Genomic DNA, 17,936 nt, shown 5'->3' on the forward strand with positions numbered 1-17,936 from the left:
TGTGTGTGTGTGTGTGTGTGTGTGTGTGTGTGTGTGTGTGTGTGTGTGTGTGTGTGTGTGTGTGTGTGTGTGTGTGTGTGTGTGTGTGTGTGTGTGTGTGTGTGTGTGTGTGTGTGTGTGTGTGTGTGTGTGTGTGTGTGTGTGTGTGTGTGTGTGTGTGTGTGTGTGTGTGTGTGTGTGTGTGTGTGTGTGTGTGTGTGTGTGTGTGTGTGTGTGTGTGTGTGTGTGTGTGTGTGTGTGTGTGTGTGTGTGTGTGTGTGTGTGTGTGTGTGTGTGTGTGTGTGTGTGTGTGTGTGTGTGTGTGTGTGTGTGTGTGTGTGTGTGTGTGTGTGTGTGTGTGTGTGTGTGTGTGTGTGTGTGTGTGTGTGTGTGTGTGTGTGTGTGTGTGTGTGTGTGTGTGTGTGTGTGTGTGTGTGTGTGTGTGTGTGTGTGTGTGTGTGTGTGTGTGTGTGTGTGTGTGTGTGTGTGTGTGTGTGTGTGTGTGTGTGTGTGTGTGTGTGTGTGTGTGTGTGTGTGTGTGTGTGTGTGTGTGTGTGTGTGTGTGTGTGTGTGTGTGTGTGTGTGTGTGTGTGTGTGTGTGTGGTGCGGTATGAAACTGTCAATATCTGCAAGGTCATTGTCATTTGTGCGAGCATTGTCTGTGTTTAAGGTGATCTGTGTGTTTTTGAAAAAGTTAGGGATCAAAAGAACAGTGTATATGTTAAAAGTTGCAAATGGAGATATTGGAGAACGTGGTGGACATAGTGATGATGCTGTAAGTACCTACGATGCAATTATTTCAACCAATCGAGGATAATTTTTAGGTTCCATGGATTAAAAGGAACAGTCATGTTAGATAAGAAAATCATTAGCATTGTAATGTTGATTGCCTACACAAACTGGCGCGATTATAGTTGTCGTCTCTTTTTAATGTATTGTAATACTCAGTGCTGGTGACCTAGTCTAACACATTACTTGTTTCCATGGGACCGAAAGATTCTCTTTGTAGGTACGGTATATATTTTTGTGATTACACAAATTCTCAATAGATAGATGATCTTATAATGCCAATAATGATAGGTAATTTAGACGGTGTTTAATTCTACATAATAAACCACTCTTATTTTCAGGATTTGGACATAATTACCGAAGAAGAACAATTAGGAGATACTGTCTATTCTGTATTGCTGCCTGTCACCTTCGCTAATCAAAACCCTATCCAAGAGAGTACCAATAGTGAGGTGAGTGAGATGTTATGATTTTTTAATTTTTAATGATCAATGAAATAGCCGTGTGGCGTCGGCAAAGTAGAATAGCACCACCCGTATATATCTAATGTGTCGTATGAGCTGACTTGGTATCGGGTTTTGTATTCACATGGGCGACGTGGCTATGGCCCGCTATCATTATGAATAATGCACATTCGCATTAAGGTCCGAGGAGTCTCGTGTTCTTTAGGGTGATGCGTCTGACACCCCAACACTATAACAAATAGATTTTTATATGGACTTTCTAATCTTTTTTAATTTTATTTTACAGGAACCAAATGAGGTGCAAGAAAATTCAGACTTTGAAAATTCTGACTTTTCTTCTGGTTCAGGAGAAGTTTACATTCCGGAAACTTCAGGACAGTGCTCTGAAGATGGAATCACTTCACCTGATGTCCTTTTGGCTGCTTCTCCTTCACCAGCGGAAGTATTGCCTGTTCAAGTACAAGTTCCGGGTGAGAACGAAGCAATTATTGTGCGGTCAAGGAAGAGAGTGCTTAATCCTACAAAGTGGAAACTAAACGAGAGAAAATTGAAACGCAACAGAGGACAATCTTACACAAATTCCGCAGGCAACGAAACCGCTGCAGGGTCTGTAAAAGCTGCTTGCACCGACCGTTGCAAAATTAAATGTTCGGAAAAAATTAGTGATAGAGAAAGAGAAGAACTGTTGAATAACTACTGGGGACTTGGTGATGTAAATAGGCAGCGAGATTGTATAGTTAACACTGTAATGCCGGTTAAGCCAAAATATCAATATAAGAAAGAAGGGCTGCAATTGAAAATAGAGCTTATTACTTTCAGATGAGAAATGAAAAACATCGAGTATGTAAGGTTTTCTTTATGAACACTTTTAACATTTCAAATAGGGTAATAATCACAGCAATGAAAAAAAAACAGAGCTAGGGTTTGTGCAGAATGATAATTGCGGAGGAAAAGAAAATGCTGGGCGACCAAGGGTGTCAGAAGATACAAAAGAATTCGTGAGGTCCCACATCAAATCTTTTCCACTAATTGACTCTCATTATTGCAGAGCAAGGACAAACAAACAGTACCTAGACGGATCTTTAAATTTAGCCACTACGTACAGATTGAATCAAGAAAAATGTAGAGAAGAACAGAAAATTCCCGTAAAACTCCATTATTACACCAATATTTTCAACACGGAATTTAATATTGCCTTTTTCCAGCCAAAAAAGGACCAGTGTTGTTTCTGCAACTCGTTTCAAAATATAACAGCAGATGAAAAAGTATTACAGCATAAGTATGATGCACATATCAGAGAAAAAAATCAGAGTCGGTTAGAGAAGGAGTTGGATATCATGAATTCAAAGGAACATGGCAGTACTCGTTTGTTGTTTCGATCTCCAAGCTGTATTGTCACTACCAACTGGAGATCGGAGTGATTTTTTTATATGAGGCGCCTAGCATGTTACAACTTTACTATATTTGATATTTCTCACAAACATGGCTATAGTTTTTTGTGGCACGAAGGTATCGCAAATAGAGGTGTTAATGAAATAGGTACTCTTTGGCAGTATCTAAAGAATCATGCAACTCAATATGAGCACACAATATTTTACTCCGATAATTGCCCGGGTCAAAACAAAAATAAGTTCATTGCTTCCTTGTTTTTATATTGCTGTCAAAACAACAATCAAAAGCATAACCCACAAATTCTTAGTAGTTGGGCATACTCAAAATGAGGGTGATGCGATGCATGCCCTCATAGAAAAAGAAAAAAAAAAAGATCCCTGAAAGAAAACCCGCTCTATATTCCATCGCAAATAATACCGATAATTAGCTTGGCTAAGAAAACTGGACGGTCGTATACTACAGAAGAAATATGCGAAGTGTATGACGTAAAAAATTTACAAAAAATGGGGAAAAATTTTAATGTAAATGAAGCCGGAGACAAAGTAAAATGGAGCGAGATACAAATTCTAAGAGTTGAGAAAGACCAGCCACACAAAATAATGTACAAGAAGTCTTATTTTGATGAAAATTATAATGTCATCAATATTCGACAAACTAGAACGAGAGTGGCTTATAACGAACCATCTCTTATCCTTTCAAGTAAACCTCCTGGAGTGCCACCACTTAAAAAACGTGATTTGTTGTCGCTCTGTTCCTCGGGTGAAATACCCAGAATTCACTGTGAGTTTTTTCAGAACTTACCAACTTCTGCCACAGCTGCCGATGCTGAAGAAAGTGACGATTCCGAATAATTTTGAATTTATTATATTTTTCCTTAACAAGGAAACAATAAAGATTTTATAAGAAATAAATATTTATAAAAACTTAAATATAAATAAAATAAAAATACTTAAATAATTTTATTTGATTTACATACAAATACCCTGTACCAAACGCACTAACTATTAAAAAATCATGTGTTGACAGTTTCATAGTGCACCAACTCAAAAAAAAATCTAAATTCTTAAAAAAAAATAAATAAAAAATTATCATCCTAAAAGAACCATAAAATATACACCTAATTCCAAAATTTTGTTCTATTTGAAAAAAAAAAATGGACCGTTTACAGCAAAATAAACATATTTGCGGGAGTCTCACTCGAACATTCGAAGAGTAAACACGTCGTTATCATTTCGTAGTAATTGATTTTTAATATTAATGAGTTTTTAACTATCATATTAAAACAAATTTTTGAGAAAAAAGTGGTGAAGTGTTAAAATAGTACATCACACATCATTTGTGAGTATTTAATTTACTTCATAATATTATCAACATCCACAAAAAATCAATATCTTTCCATTCACCTGTTGTGAGTGCTTATCTACCAACTGGTTGTTTTTTTTTCTCAAATTATTGTCTGTGGTTTTTCATCGCCAGAGGCGGACTTAGCTTAAATGCTTTGGAAGAAACTCCGAAAGAAAGCAAAAAATGGATAATCTTACTCAAAATTCTTCAAATGTCAATACTACTTCAAATAATTTCCACAGCACGGTTAAATCATACTCAGCAGCCTTAGTTAAAAATTCCACTCCATTACCAAATAGAGATCAAGCGATAGTTTTCCCATCGATAGAAGGTTGCAAAATTCAAGACTATCTCTTACAGATTGGACCAATAGTTAACCCACAAAATATAATATATTGTTCACGTATATCTAACAATCGAGTTTGCATATATTTGAGAGATAAAAAAATTGTCGACGATCTTCTTAAAAATAATGAAGCCATCACAATTAACAACACTCGTCTAGTTGCTCGGCGACTAATTACTCCATCAGAAAGATTGCTAGTATCTAATGTATGCCCGACAATTCCTAATGAAGATATTACACGACATTTACAAAACTTAGGTTTAACACTGTTATCGCCAATGACTCCACTGAGAATTGGAGCTACTGATCCAGCTTACAGCCACATATTAAGTTTTAGAAGACAAATCTACATTTCTCCTCCTATAAATACTAACATTCCTGAATTTATTGAAATTGAACAAGATGGAGTAGTAAGCAGGTTATTTTTAACATTAGACAGCCATAATTGTTTCAAATGCAAGCAAGCAGGACATAATGCTTCACAATGTACTGTTTCTGTTTCACCAACTTTGAATACAATACCTACAGTAAGCAATACTCAATCAGGTAGCATATCTCTTGCCCAAACTTCACAAACTCCTATTGCTGGAATCACTACAACTTCTTCCAACAGCTCACAGTCATCTTCGACCCAAAATCCAGAACTGTCAAATCCACCCCTATCTCAACCTATCAATACCCCTGTGAATTCTGAGATAATGGAAAACGCCTTGGTTGACAATACAAAGTCTGATCTTTCTTTTACACAAAATATTTCACATAAACGTACTGCTTCTGCTGTTTCATCACCTACTTCTGAGGATGCCCAATTTGCAATTCCAACTTTAAAACAGAAAAAAAAGAGCAAAACAGAAAAAAAACCGGAACAAAACATAAAGTTTTCAGACAATATTAAAACATTTATAGACAAACACTCTCCTTCCTTTTGTCTTAACAGTCAGCAAATTGAAAGTCTAGTTGAAAATTGCTATGGATGCTCTGATGTACTAACGATTGCGAATGAATATACTTCAGACACCGTAGCTCTTATTAATATGTTGGAAGAAATACGTCCCCATTTAAAAGACAGAACAACAAAATATCGCTGCACAAAATTGAGGAAAAAATTGGCTGTACAACTTGATTTAGCCATTTTGGATACTGAAAGTGATACATCCACTTGTTAATACTGTAGTTTTTTTTCTTTCACTTAATCGATATATAATAATTTATGTATAATAAAATTTTACAGTGGAATATAAATAGCTTTCAAACTCGTTTACCTATGTTGCAAATATTAATCAATCAATACACACCACAAATTATTTGTCTTCAAGAAACTAATTTTAAACATTCCACGTGCATGAATCTAAAGTCCTTTAATTCATATTTTAAAAACAGAGATAATGCAAAACACGCATCAGGTGGAGTTGCAATATATGTAAAGGAACAAATAATATCCAAAGAAATTCCATTAATCACAAATCTCGAAGCCGTAGCTGTAGAAATTGGCACTACACAAAAGATCAACATATGTAATATATATATACCTCCAAATTATAACCTAGAAGAACAAGATCTTGTAAACTTAATAAATCAGGTTCCTAATCCGAAATTCATTTTGGGAGATCTAAATGGACACAATACTAACTGGGGTTCCTTTAAAACTACACACACTGGAAAAAAGATTGAAAAGATCATAAACACATTAAACCTTGCAATAATAAATGATGGTAGCAGCACACACTTAAATTTATCGACAGGGACATTTTCTTCTATAGATATCTCACTCTGTACGCCAACTCTTCAATTAAATCACAATTGGTATGTAGAAAAAGATTTACATGGGAGTGATCACTTCCCAATTTTAATAGAAAAACACTCGATGAAACCTACGCCAGTTACACCTGAACCGAAATGGAGGCTAGATAAAGCTGATTGGCGCAGTTATCAAGAAATTATCCGTAACGGATCATCAAAAATTTGTTTAGAAAATTCAATAGACGAAATAATTCTACAGTTCAATAAACTCATAACGGAAGCAGCTCTAGAAGCGATAGGTAAAACAAAGTTTATAAAAAGAGATAAAGTAACTCCCTGGTGGAATGAAGATTGTAAAGAAGCTATTAAGGAAAGTAAGAAAGCTCTTCAAAAGTACAAAAGGTACAAAAGCCTAGAAAACTTAATTAATCTTAAAGAATGTAGGGCTAAAGCCAAACTGATTACCACGAGATCTAAAAGACAATCCTGGATAAAATATGTAGAAACGATCAATAATTACACATCCTTAACAAACATATGGAGGAAAATAAAAAATATAACAGGCACTAGCTCATATCAAGGAATCGATTCATTAGAAGTAGAAAATAAATCATTAATAACAAACCATGCAGAAATCGCAGAAAAAATAGCGGAAACATTCAAGTTAACATCCACAAATTCTAACTATGATAAAGATTTCATAACATACAAAGAACAAAAAGAAACCATCCCTATTAACGTGGTAAACAACAATGAACCTATAAATGCACTTATCACAATCAGAGAACTAAGAGAGATGATAGTTTCTTTAAAAGACACATCCCCTGGCCCCGATGACATCCCAGCTTCTTTTTTGAAACACCTTCCTGACGAAGCAGTAGAAATATTATTAAAAATATATAATCGTATATGGACCAAACATGAATTTCCCAATTTATGGAAAACAGCTTTAACTATTCCCATCTTAAAATCTAATAAGCCACAAAACAAAGCAGATTCTATCGTCCAGTGTCTCTAACTTGTGTCATGTGTAAGCTTTTAGAAAAAATTATAAATAAACGTTTATTGTGGTGTCTGGAAGAAAATAACCAACTGATTAATGAACAATCTGGATTTCGTCCTTTAAGATCGACTACCGACAATTTAGTAGATATAGAATCACATATTAATAACGCATTCTACAACAACCAAAAATGTATTGCAATTTATTTTGATTTGCACAAAGCATTTGATATGGCTTGGCATCACAAAATAATTTCAACACTGGAATCATGGGGCTATCAAGGAAATATACTTGCTTTTATTAAAAATTTTCTCCTAAATAGAAATTTCAAGGTAAAAGTAAACGGACTTCTATCTAATGTGAAATATCAAACAAATGGTACACCCCAAGGCTCGGTAATCAGCCCGACGCTTTTCCTTATAGCTATCAATGATATAATCAAATCAATGAACAAACCCATTCAAGCGAGATTGTACGCGGATGATCTTATAATATTCTTAAATGGAAACAATATACAGAGTATGGCCAAATTATTACAAGATCAACTCGATAAATTTATAGCATGGTCTAAAAGGAGTGGTTTTCAATTTGCTTCATCTAAAACTCGCTGCATCATATTCTCTAAGAGACCAAAACAGATAAAAGAAATACCTACTTTAAAACTTGGTGGTCAAACACTTGAATATGTAAACACAATTAAATATCTAGGTCTAATATTTGATCAAGCTCTAACCTGGAAGGACCACATCAAATATATATCAGCTATATGTCAAAAAAGACTAAACCTCTTGAAATGTCTTTCTGGTACGAACTGGGGAGCAGACGGTAGAACTCTACTCATACTATATAAAAATTTGATCCGCTCAAAGATCGATTATGGTTGCCACGCTTACTCGTGTGCTTCACCAACAACTCTAAAAGTTTTAGACACCATTCAAAATAACGCTCTTAGAATAATAAGCGGCGCATTTAGAACAACCCCTATCTTAAGTCTTCAGGCCGAACTGGGTGAACTACCATTAGATTTACGAAGACAGGAATTAATGCTCTCTTATGCATCGAAGCGGTACTCTTTACAATATCACCAAACCATTCGCTGCTCGAATATCCAGCGCGCAAAAACCCACATTCCCTTTTACGAAAGATGCAGACGAATCATAAATGAATTAAACATTAAAGTCCCCGAAATCTATCCTAGCAAGATGCCAACTTCCCCTCCTTGGCTAATGTCTTCTCCTTACATAAATTTGGATCTATTATCAGAAAATAAAAAAGAAAGCAATTGTCATCTAATTAATTCTAAATATCAAACGTTAATTTCTCAATTTTCTTCCTTCAAAAAGTTATTCACAGATGGATCTAAAACAGAGCGTTGTGTAGCATCTGCCTTTGTAACAAATGATGAAATAAAGAAATATAAACTAGCGGAGACGAATACTATTTTAACAGGAGAACTCTTTGCAATATATAAAGCCATATGTCATGTTACAAAATGTCCTGAAACTAATTTCTTAATAATTACTGACTCATTAAGTTCTCTAGATAGAAATCATCTCAAAAATCTATTCTTCCCATCCTGTGGCCAAACTCATTAGACAAGAATTGCATAATCTAAACCACAGAAACATTGCTTTCCTGTGGGTGCCATCTCATGTTGGAATCACGGGAAACGATTTGGCGGATAAATATGCACGAGAAGCCTTAGAGGAAACAACTATTGAATTCTATCCAAAAACTCCAGCGACAGATCTCAAATCATATTTCCACAGCAAAATAGTCAACATATGGAATAGCAGATGGTGTAAAAAACAGGCAAAACTACTTGAGATAAAACCAATATTTCAACCATGGTCTGATAGTTCCACCAATCGTTTTTCTCAGGTTATCATCACACGACTGCGGCTTGGTTATAGTCGCCTCACACATGGACATCTGATGACAAGGGATCCACAACCGGAATGTTATGCTTGCGAGACCCTGCTAACAATAAAACACCTTCTAGTGGAGTGCCCGTTACACAGTGCGGAAAGGTGTAAATTCGGAATCCCGGAGAATTTGAGAGAACTATTCTTAAAGTGCGGTGCCAAAGTGATTATCCAATATCTTAAAGCAATAAACTATTTATACAAAATTTAATTGTTACACTGTTCAATTATTGTTATTACTTTTTCTTTTTTTCGCTAATAGCCTTACAGGCTGATGCGAGTTTGTAAATAAAAAAAAAAAATATTTGCTCTCCGAGAGAATAAGTTACAGGTTGATTTATGAAGAACAATGTTTTTTGAGTTGGTGCACTCTGATACTAATGTATCGATATGAAATTAAGCCACAATTGATTGTAATGATAATTACATTTTTAACCCTCCGGTGGCCACGCAGCGGCACTCCGTGCCGCAATTGTTTAATCTTTAATAATTGTTTAATATCTTTAATATGTGAACGTAACTAAATTTAAAATATTACCTGCTGATGTTGCATTTCCTAAAGTGTTGTATTAGTTTAATATTGACCATTGAAGTGGAAGTTGTTCAATTGCGGCATTCCGTACCGCAGCGTAGCTTGTCATGTAAGTAAAATTTGTTCATACAGTTTTTTAGCCCTTAAATTAATTGATGTACTTTTTGTCATTTTAGGAGTGCAAAAAGGCCAATTAAGTATTTGACAGAGATTGAGTTGCAAGAGATTGCGGAAAATTTGTCTGATTTTGACGGAGATATTGTTGATTTTAGTGATTCAGGTGGAGAACAAGAAATTATTGAAAATGATAATTACGACAGCAATTTGGAACTATCTGGTAGCGATGATAATGATGATATAAGTCCGTTACAAGAGCAAAGCAAAAAACATAAAATACATAAAACAAATACATAAAACCAAAGCAAAAAATATTATAAAAGAAGTTCCTGGACCAAAAGGTAATGCAAAAAACATTGAATCCATTAGATTCGTTTCTTTTATTGATAACTCCAGCTATGATTGACAGTATTGTTACTTACACTAATATTATATCAACAACAGAAGAGCAAATAATCTATCTTTCCAGAGAGACAGAAATTGCAAATTAACCTCTCGTAATGAAATCAAAGCTTTGTTTGGGATCTTATTTATTCTTGCAGTAAAAAAAGGAAATCATGTAAACGTTCAAGAAATATGGGCAAAGGACGGAACCGGTATGATACGGGCCAGAGCTGCATTTGGTTACAAAAGATTCCTCTTTCTCCTTCGTGCTCTTCGTTTCGATGATGTTGGGACACGAAAAGATCGTGAACAAAATGATAAATTAGCTGCTATTAGAAGTATATACACAGACTTTCTGAATAATTGTTTGAGTAATTACTGTTTGGGGAAATACGTCACTATAGACGAAATGCTTCACCCTTTTAGAGGACGATGTGGCTTTGTATAATATATGCCACAAAAACCAGCCAAATATGGCATAAAACTGTATGCACTTTGCGATAGCAGGTCTTACTATACATGGAATTTCGAGATATATTGTGGAATACAAAGAGACGGACGGTACAAATGTTCAAATAAACCATTCGATATAGTACAGCGTTTAGTTTCTCCCATAAAAAACTCCAAAAGAAATGTAACAATGGATAATTATTATACTAGTTAACCTTTAGCTGATTATCTCATGCAAAATGGCCTGACCGTTATTGGCACCTTGAAGAAAAACAAAAAATAACTTCCTCCCCAATTTCTTCCGAATAAACTGCGAGCTATTGGATGTTCAATATTCGGGTTCCAAGATAATATGTCCCTAGTTTCATATGTTCCTAAAAGAAATAAAGCTGTAGTATTGCTCTCTACCATGATTGATACAGACGAAATAGACGAAGATACAGGAAAACCAGTAATGATTATACAATACAATAAAACAAAAAGTGGCGTCGATAAGGTTGACCAAAAATGTGCTTCCTACACGACACAAAGGATTACCAGAAGATGGCCATTAGCAATATTTTTTCGCATACTAGATATAGCTGGAATAAATTCCGAAGTTATTTATAATTGCACTAAACCAAATATGTTGCCACAAAGAAGGAACTTGAATTAAGTTTCTCCCTGATGAGGGATCATTTAGAAGACCGAGCGAAGATACTAACACTTCCAAAAGATGTAAGAGAATTTCTGCTGCCTTTTCAAAGTGCCAAAGAACCCACCGGCACGGTAAACCAAAGTCGAAGTGGACGGTGCCATATATGCAGTGCACATAAAAACAATAAAACAACCGTTTCCTGTGACTCATGCTAACAATTTGTTTGCAAAAATCACACTGAGAAAAAAATTCAGTGTAATATGTGTTTGTATCCTTCAATGGAGGAAGACTAATTTAATTATTTTGTATTTAGACACTTTTCTTTTTTGATCTTTTGTGAAAGAATATTTTTTATTGTAAACGTTTTCTTTGTTTTTATATTTTGCGCCTGAGTCGTTACATTATGTTAAAGTCATACAATAAATTGCTAAAAATAACGCTTTTCTTTTTTTGCGTCGTTTACAAATTTTTCTAACAAAGTTTTGATAATTTTTAACTTTTAATACCATTTTTTCTATGTGCGGCATTAAGTGCCGCAGTGTGTCCACTCATGTAACTTTAAGAGACGTGGCTGCCGGAGGGTTAACTAAAATTTGATGTTTTAATTTCCACTCCAGGAATTGTTTTCAAAAAATATTATTTAACAATTTTGTTAAAGAGTATCTGTCTAAGTAGAATGTGTTTATATGGGATTAAGCTACAATTGATTGTAAAGATAATTTAAAGAATATTTGATTTCCACTCTAGAAATCATTTTCAAAAAAGGTTATTTAAGAATTTTTTAAAGAGGAGAATATTGTGTATATGGGAATAAGCTACAATTAATTGTTTGTAAAGATACTTTAAAGAATATGAAATCGTTTCCAAAAGAGAATATTTAAGAATTCTGTTGAACAAATAGTGTATCTGAAACTTAATATTGTGTTTATATGAGATTAAACCAAAATTGACTAATGATAATTACTTTTTTAACTAAATTTTATTTTATTTTTATCACTCCGGAATTTGTTTTCGAACAGGATTATTTAGAATTTTCTTAAAAGGAGTGTATGTAGGAAACATTAAATTTTAGTTAAAAATGTAATCATTACAAGCCATTGTGGCTTAAGGGGGTATGTTCACGCCGTAGTTAAAATGAGTGGCATTCAAATAAACTAACGTTTAACAATTCTTTGAGTAGATGGCAGCGCGTGCATCATATTCTAATATTTTAATTTTCCCGAAATTTACGTCTCTGAGCAGCGACATATTTGCCAGTGAGGGCAAGTACTCGGAGTTATAATATAATACGATCGGTACAGTTCGCTCTCAATCGGCAGTCTTGTTCAATGTAAGTTGATATGAGCTATCAGTAGAAGCAAAGAATATAGACGCTTAGTAGAAGAGTCAGAAATTTTTATTTTCGGATTGGATCATTCCATATATTTTTTTAATTTTGTATCGTGTTGTGTTGTTATTTATTTACCTTTGAGGTTGCTGTTTTGATTTTGAGTGTTGGTTTTTTAGTTTTATAAACATTTTAAATAGTGTATACCAGTCTTGATTCCTAATATTGAAGAAAATAGATAGGTAAGTACCTATTGCTATAATAACTCGTGTGTATGAAGTTCATTTGACGATGGTAGCCAAGGCCACCCACAAAATTTTTGTTTTTGTTTTATGTCAACATTAGTAGTGTTGCTAATATTTAAGTATTAGTTAAATAATGGGATTTTGTTTTGTGCTTTTGGTATGCCAAAGGTTATCTATTAAATATTTTTCAGGTGTGAACAAAATGCCTAGATTAAAGTCCTTTAATAAAAGATCTGCCAAGCGTAGTCGCACATTGATTAAATGTCAGAAAAATAAAAAAGAAATTTCAATAGTAGCTTGTGGTTCTACAAGTGATAAAGAGAAGTGAGTATCTATCTATATTTATATTTTATTTACATTGTTTGAAAAAATGGTCATGATGTGAAAAAGTATTGTTAGTATCATGTAAATTTTGTCTTTCGTTATAACTACTCCGCATAAAAAAAATGCAAATTCGGGAGCTCATTTTTGATCAATTTAGTGTAAATAACCTTATCCAAAATACTCAAGTCATTTATGTGTGTCATTCTGTAAGCAGTAACGAATTTGTTAAATCAAAGGGTTTAGAATATCTTATTATAAAAAAAGACTTAAAAAGAAGCATTTTGAAAACTACAACCATACCAAATTTCATTGTAAAATTGTGTTAAATTTACATGGACTGACAAGATATAAGACAGCAATACTTCTGTTTTTTAGCAAAGAAGCAGTGCAATTAACCTCATCAGATTTACATGAGTTCAGCTTTATTTCTTCGGAAGAATATGAAAGGTAAAAAATATGAAAGTAAAATACATGATGTCTTTTTAATTACCAACAAACATGTTTCAATTTTAGTATTAACAATCATCCTCTGGAAATTCAAAAAGAAGCAGTAAAACAAACATATCTTAATGGACACCGAATTGTTGACTTACATTATGTCCTACAGTGGGCTTTAAACTTACAGTTTGCTCATTCGAAAGTTTGTACGATGGGAAATCTACAAATAATTGATGAAAAACATAAAGGTTTAGTTTCAACAGTGATACTACTATGCAACATGTGTGGCTATAAGACTGAAAAGTCAACAGAAAACCCTTGTGAGTAGTCAACTATTAATTATGGAGCTGTTTGGCGCACATTATCAACAGGTGGTACATATGCACAGTTAACAGGATTGTTAGGTTTGTGATAATACAGTAATGAAGTACAAATTTAGTTTCTTTGATTTTTTTATAGGTGCATTAGATATTCTTTCCATGTCTTATCGATTGTTCCATAATATTGAAATTAAACTTGGGGATAAGTGGATAGAAGGATTATGGAAGTCCATGGAAGAAGCTGGTATAAAGGAAACAGAATTGGCTGTAGCAGAAGGGCAACTAGATTTTGATGGCATACCATGGACTACTGTGTATTGTGACGGAGGTTGGAGTCACAGATCTTATGGACATAGCTATAATGCATCATCGGGCGTTGTATGTATATTCATAGACTATTATGTTACAAACCTAAATTTCTTACATTTTAGGCAGATATTATTGGAAAATTTACTAAAAAATTATTAAATTTGGGAGTTAGAAATTAGTATTGTTCATTCTGTGCCCGTTATGAATCTAAAAACGAGCCTGTACCTCTTCACACTTGTTATACAAACTGGCAAGGCTCATCTACCGCAATGGAGACATCTATAATAGTTGAAGGAAAATAAACAAAGCCAAATTCTTCATGGACTTAAATTTTTGCAGTTTATAGCAGATGGAGACTTTAGTGTATATGCTAAAATTCGTGAAGAGGTTGCCTATGGACAATATGTAACAAAAATAGAATGTCGCAACCATGCAATTAAAAATAATGGAAAAGCTTTATATAAAATTAAAGCTGATACTACAGTCAACAAAAAAGCTAAAACACTTCTGACTAACAATAAAATTAAAGAACTGCAGAATTGCTTTACAAAAATAATTAATTCGGCTGCTTAAGCTGATGTGGAAAATTTAAAAGCAAATTTGGAAAAAAGTATAGACCACGTCTTTGGCAACCATGCTGTTTGTAGCGATCAGTATTGTACAAAACAGCAGCAATCACATGCACATTTGATGACATTAGTTAAAAATACTGGCTTATACTTTCATATAAATGGTACGTTAAAACCGGCACAGTTTGTCTTTATACATATTTATCAGTTGCACTTTTTTATATAACTACATTTTGCAGGTTCTTTGCAGAGACTAATTTCTAAAGGTCACCGATTAATTGATAAAGAAACCAATAATCGTGTTGAAATGTACATGTCCATTTTGTGTAAATTTAATGCGGGCAAGAGGCTAAACCTCTCTGGGAGGGGTAGTTTCAGGTGTCGCTCAGCAATGTCAGGGCTGCGTTACAACGAAGGTGTAGAATGCCAGGAAAAAGAGTGGAGAAGTATATTAAAGAGATCACTAGGAAAGTATTTTAAACAAAATATACAGGAAAACCAACGGGCTGTGGAATTAAAATCTAAGCGAAAACTGGATTTTGTTTCACCTTACCGAAAAAAAGAAGTAGACAGAGTAAAACGAATACTGAATATGGTCCTCACGCTTTACAGCCTTCATTAACCGAAGATGAATATCAGTCGGTATATTCTAGGATTCTAAAAACCATACAAGTAAATTTCAGATTTTTAATTTTTTTTAATGAAAATAAATTTAATTATTATTTTAGGTGCAACCAGAAGAGATCCCGGTGATCGAAAGACAAACCGTTGGTCAATGGAACAATGCTTTCTACAGGCATATTAAAAGAAATAGGTTAACAGCTTCTTACTTTGGATTAATTTGCAAAAGAAGGCCTAATACAAGCTGTAGAAATTTAATAAAAACAATGATTGCACCCTCTTGGGATAACGAATATACCCTTTATGGGAAAGATAAGGAAGATGTCGCAAGACAAAGATTTATTGAATTGAATCCTGAAAAGAGAGTACAGAAGTGTGGAATATTTATTAATAATATTTACAATCTTCTTGCTGCTACTCCAGATGGTAATATACACATTCAATTTCATTAACATTACACGTTTTCGTGAATTTCTATTTTGAAACAAATTACATTAGTTACTATTTCAGGAATTGTAGATGATAATAGTTTGTTGGAAGTTAAATGCCTTCTGAAGGTGCATAAAAGTGGCAAGTCCCTGTTGGAGGCAGTAGAGACGCTAAAAAACATGCCATTGGAAAATAAAAATGGAACATTACAGTTAAAAAAGAACCATTATTACATGTATTAGGTACATACCTACTTACAATTTTTTACATATTTTTAGAAAATATATTTATTTTTTTAGATTCAAGGCCAGCTTAATATTGCCCGAAAAGATTATTGCTACTTTGTAGTATATGTTAATGATACAGAGCCCCTGTTTATTGAAAAGATTGAGCGAGATGAAGAACTTTGGGCACGAATGATAGAAAAGCTCAATAGTTTTTTTTATAACTGTTTTTTACCGAAAATGGTCGACAGAAACAAAAAATGTCTGAATAAAAATCATTACATTTCTGATATATGCTCTGTTTTTTTTTAACATTTCTAAGTATTGAAAACAGAGTGTATTTATTGATACGTGTGGAACGTCCCGCAGCTACTTTCCGTAAACCTCATAATTTATTAACCCAGCAGCGGTCGCTAACGGCCGATCAGTTCTTTGCTTAGGTAATTTTACATTTTTCTTGGCAACAAGGCTATTGAATTTATATTTATTTTCAGTCGGTAAACCAAAACCTTCCGTTGCTAAATTAATTTCTTCTTTATTTTGAAATTCACTCTGTAAAAAGCTCATTAGCAAACTCAAAAGATGTAACTTCTGCAGTTTCTCCGATATTTTCCATTGACACGGAAACAAGATATAATAGTCGAATCGTATGTTTTGGCAAACGTGACTCAAGAAAGGTTTTGTCTAAGGTCTCAAGTGAAAGAAGTTGACTCTCAATCATATCATAAAGAGCAGAAATCTTACAAGGACTACTAGAAACTCGACTGAAAATTATCTTTAAGAGCTCTCTAATGTAAACTTCAGTCTGGAGATCCTCTCTGCCAAACCTAGGCTACAAACTCTAAATAATTTTTCAACTCGATTGGAGGTAATTTAAATTTGCGCTTACCTTTTACACTTGATGACTCAAAGTACCTTGCACTGTATTTATCCGTTGCCTTCATCTCACTGATTATCTCTTCTTCGAATATACTTTTAAGTACCGCACTTTCCACTTCACAAAGCTCATTGTACTTTACTTGTAAGACTTACAAGTAAAGCTAACAAACTGTCCAAAACATTGACAATTTTCGTAAATGCACTATACGAAGTACCGTTCTGCGTTTACTATTATTAAATTCTATTATTAAATTTTAAACAAAGAACTTGCTTTTGTATTAAATTACACAAGTGTGGTTTTATTACAGCTTGCTCTGGTGGTAAAAATTCCACTAACTATATGTATGCAATTCTAATACATATTATTAACAGTTATTAATATGATACATGATACTCAATACATTCTCAGACGAAAAAGGTCGTAAAATTTAATTATCTTACACCAGCACTTAGCCGGATGTGCTGATTGGGAATTTTTTTTAGTAAACATATTAATTACTTGATATTTTTTATACTACTACATATACACAAAACGTTCATTCTCATTCATTTGGAAATATTTACGACAATTCTGAATTCTTTATCTGCCCAAAAATATTTATTCCAAACTGAAAAGAAATTTGGAATTGTTTGAAAAGCAGGTAAATAATGATTAAAAAAGGTATTATGGTAATTAGACCATTTATTTATAAGAACAGTATTTCTAAGAAATCTAAAATATGTTAGTCAGTTGAAAAACAGCATCACCACAATAACAATTTTTTTCATATCAAATGTTAACAGTGGCAACAAGATGCAGCTTAAAAAGTTTTTTCCTCAGAAAATTTCAGATTTTCATCTGATTCCTAATTCGAAAAACCCTTAATTTTCAATCCCAAAAACTTTTTAAGCTGCATCTTGAAATCTCCAGTATTCTTAGTGTCGATGATTGGTCACTTTTAGACCGCATTTCCTATCATCAAGCCGATAAAATCCTTCTTCTAAGCAACGAAACTCACAAAAAGAAATTCCAATCCCTTGTATCTAAGAAAAAATCACATTCCACCACTTCTACTTCTCATTCACCTCTTACTAACACCGTCGTTAATCTTTCTTCTCACCAATTAACAAGTGCAGAAAGCAGTCTTCTATCTAAAGGTCTTAATTTTG

The 17,936-nt window shown here is 33.7% G+C and overlaps 1 protein-coding gene across 1 annotated transcript; it reads left to right on the forward strand.

Annotated features, from left to right (window-relative positions):
• Positions 1-15,195: 15,195 nt before the first annotated feature.
• On the forward strand, positions 15,196-16,097 carry LOC140449571 (uncharacterized). Its single transcript, XM_072542778.1, has 4 exons — positions 15,196-15,306; positions 15,363-15,681; positions 15,766-15,926; positions 15,984-16,097. Exons 2-3 carry the CDS (start codon positions 15,522-15,524, stop codon positions 15,924-15,926), a joined length of 321 nt encoding a protein of 106 aa, XP_072398879.1. The 5' UTR covers positions 15,196-15,306; positions 15,363-15,521; the 3' UTR covers positions 15,984-16,097.
• The last annotated feature ends 1,839 nt before the right edge of the window (positions 16,098-17,936 follow it).

This window comes from Diabrotica undecimpunctata, chromosome 9 (assembly GCF_040954645.1).
Source record: "Diabrotica undecimpunctata isolate CICGRU chromosome 9, icDiaUnde3, whole genome shotgun sequence".
Taxonomy (NCBI): Eukaryota; Metazoa; Arthropoda; class Insecta; order Coleoptera; family Chrysomelidae; genus Diabrotica; species Diabrotica undecimpunctata.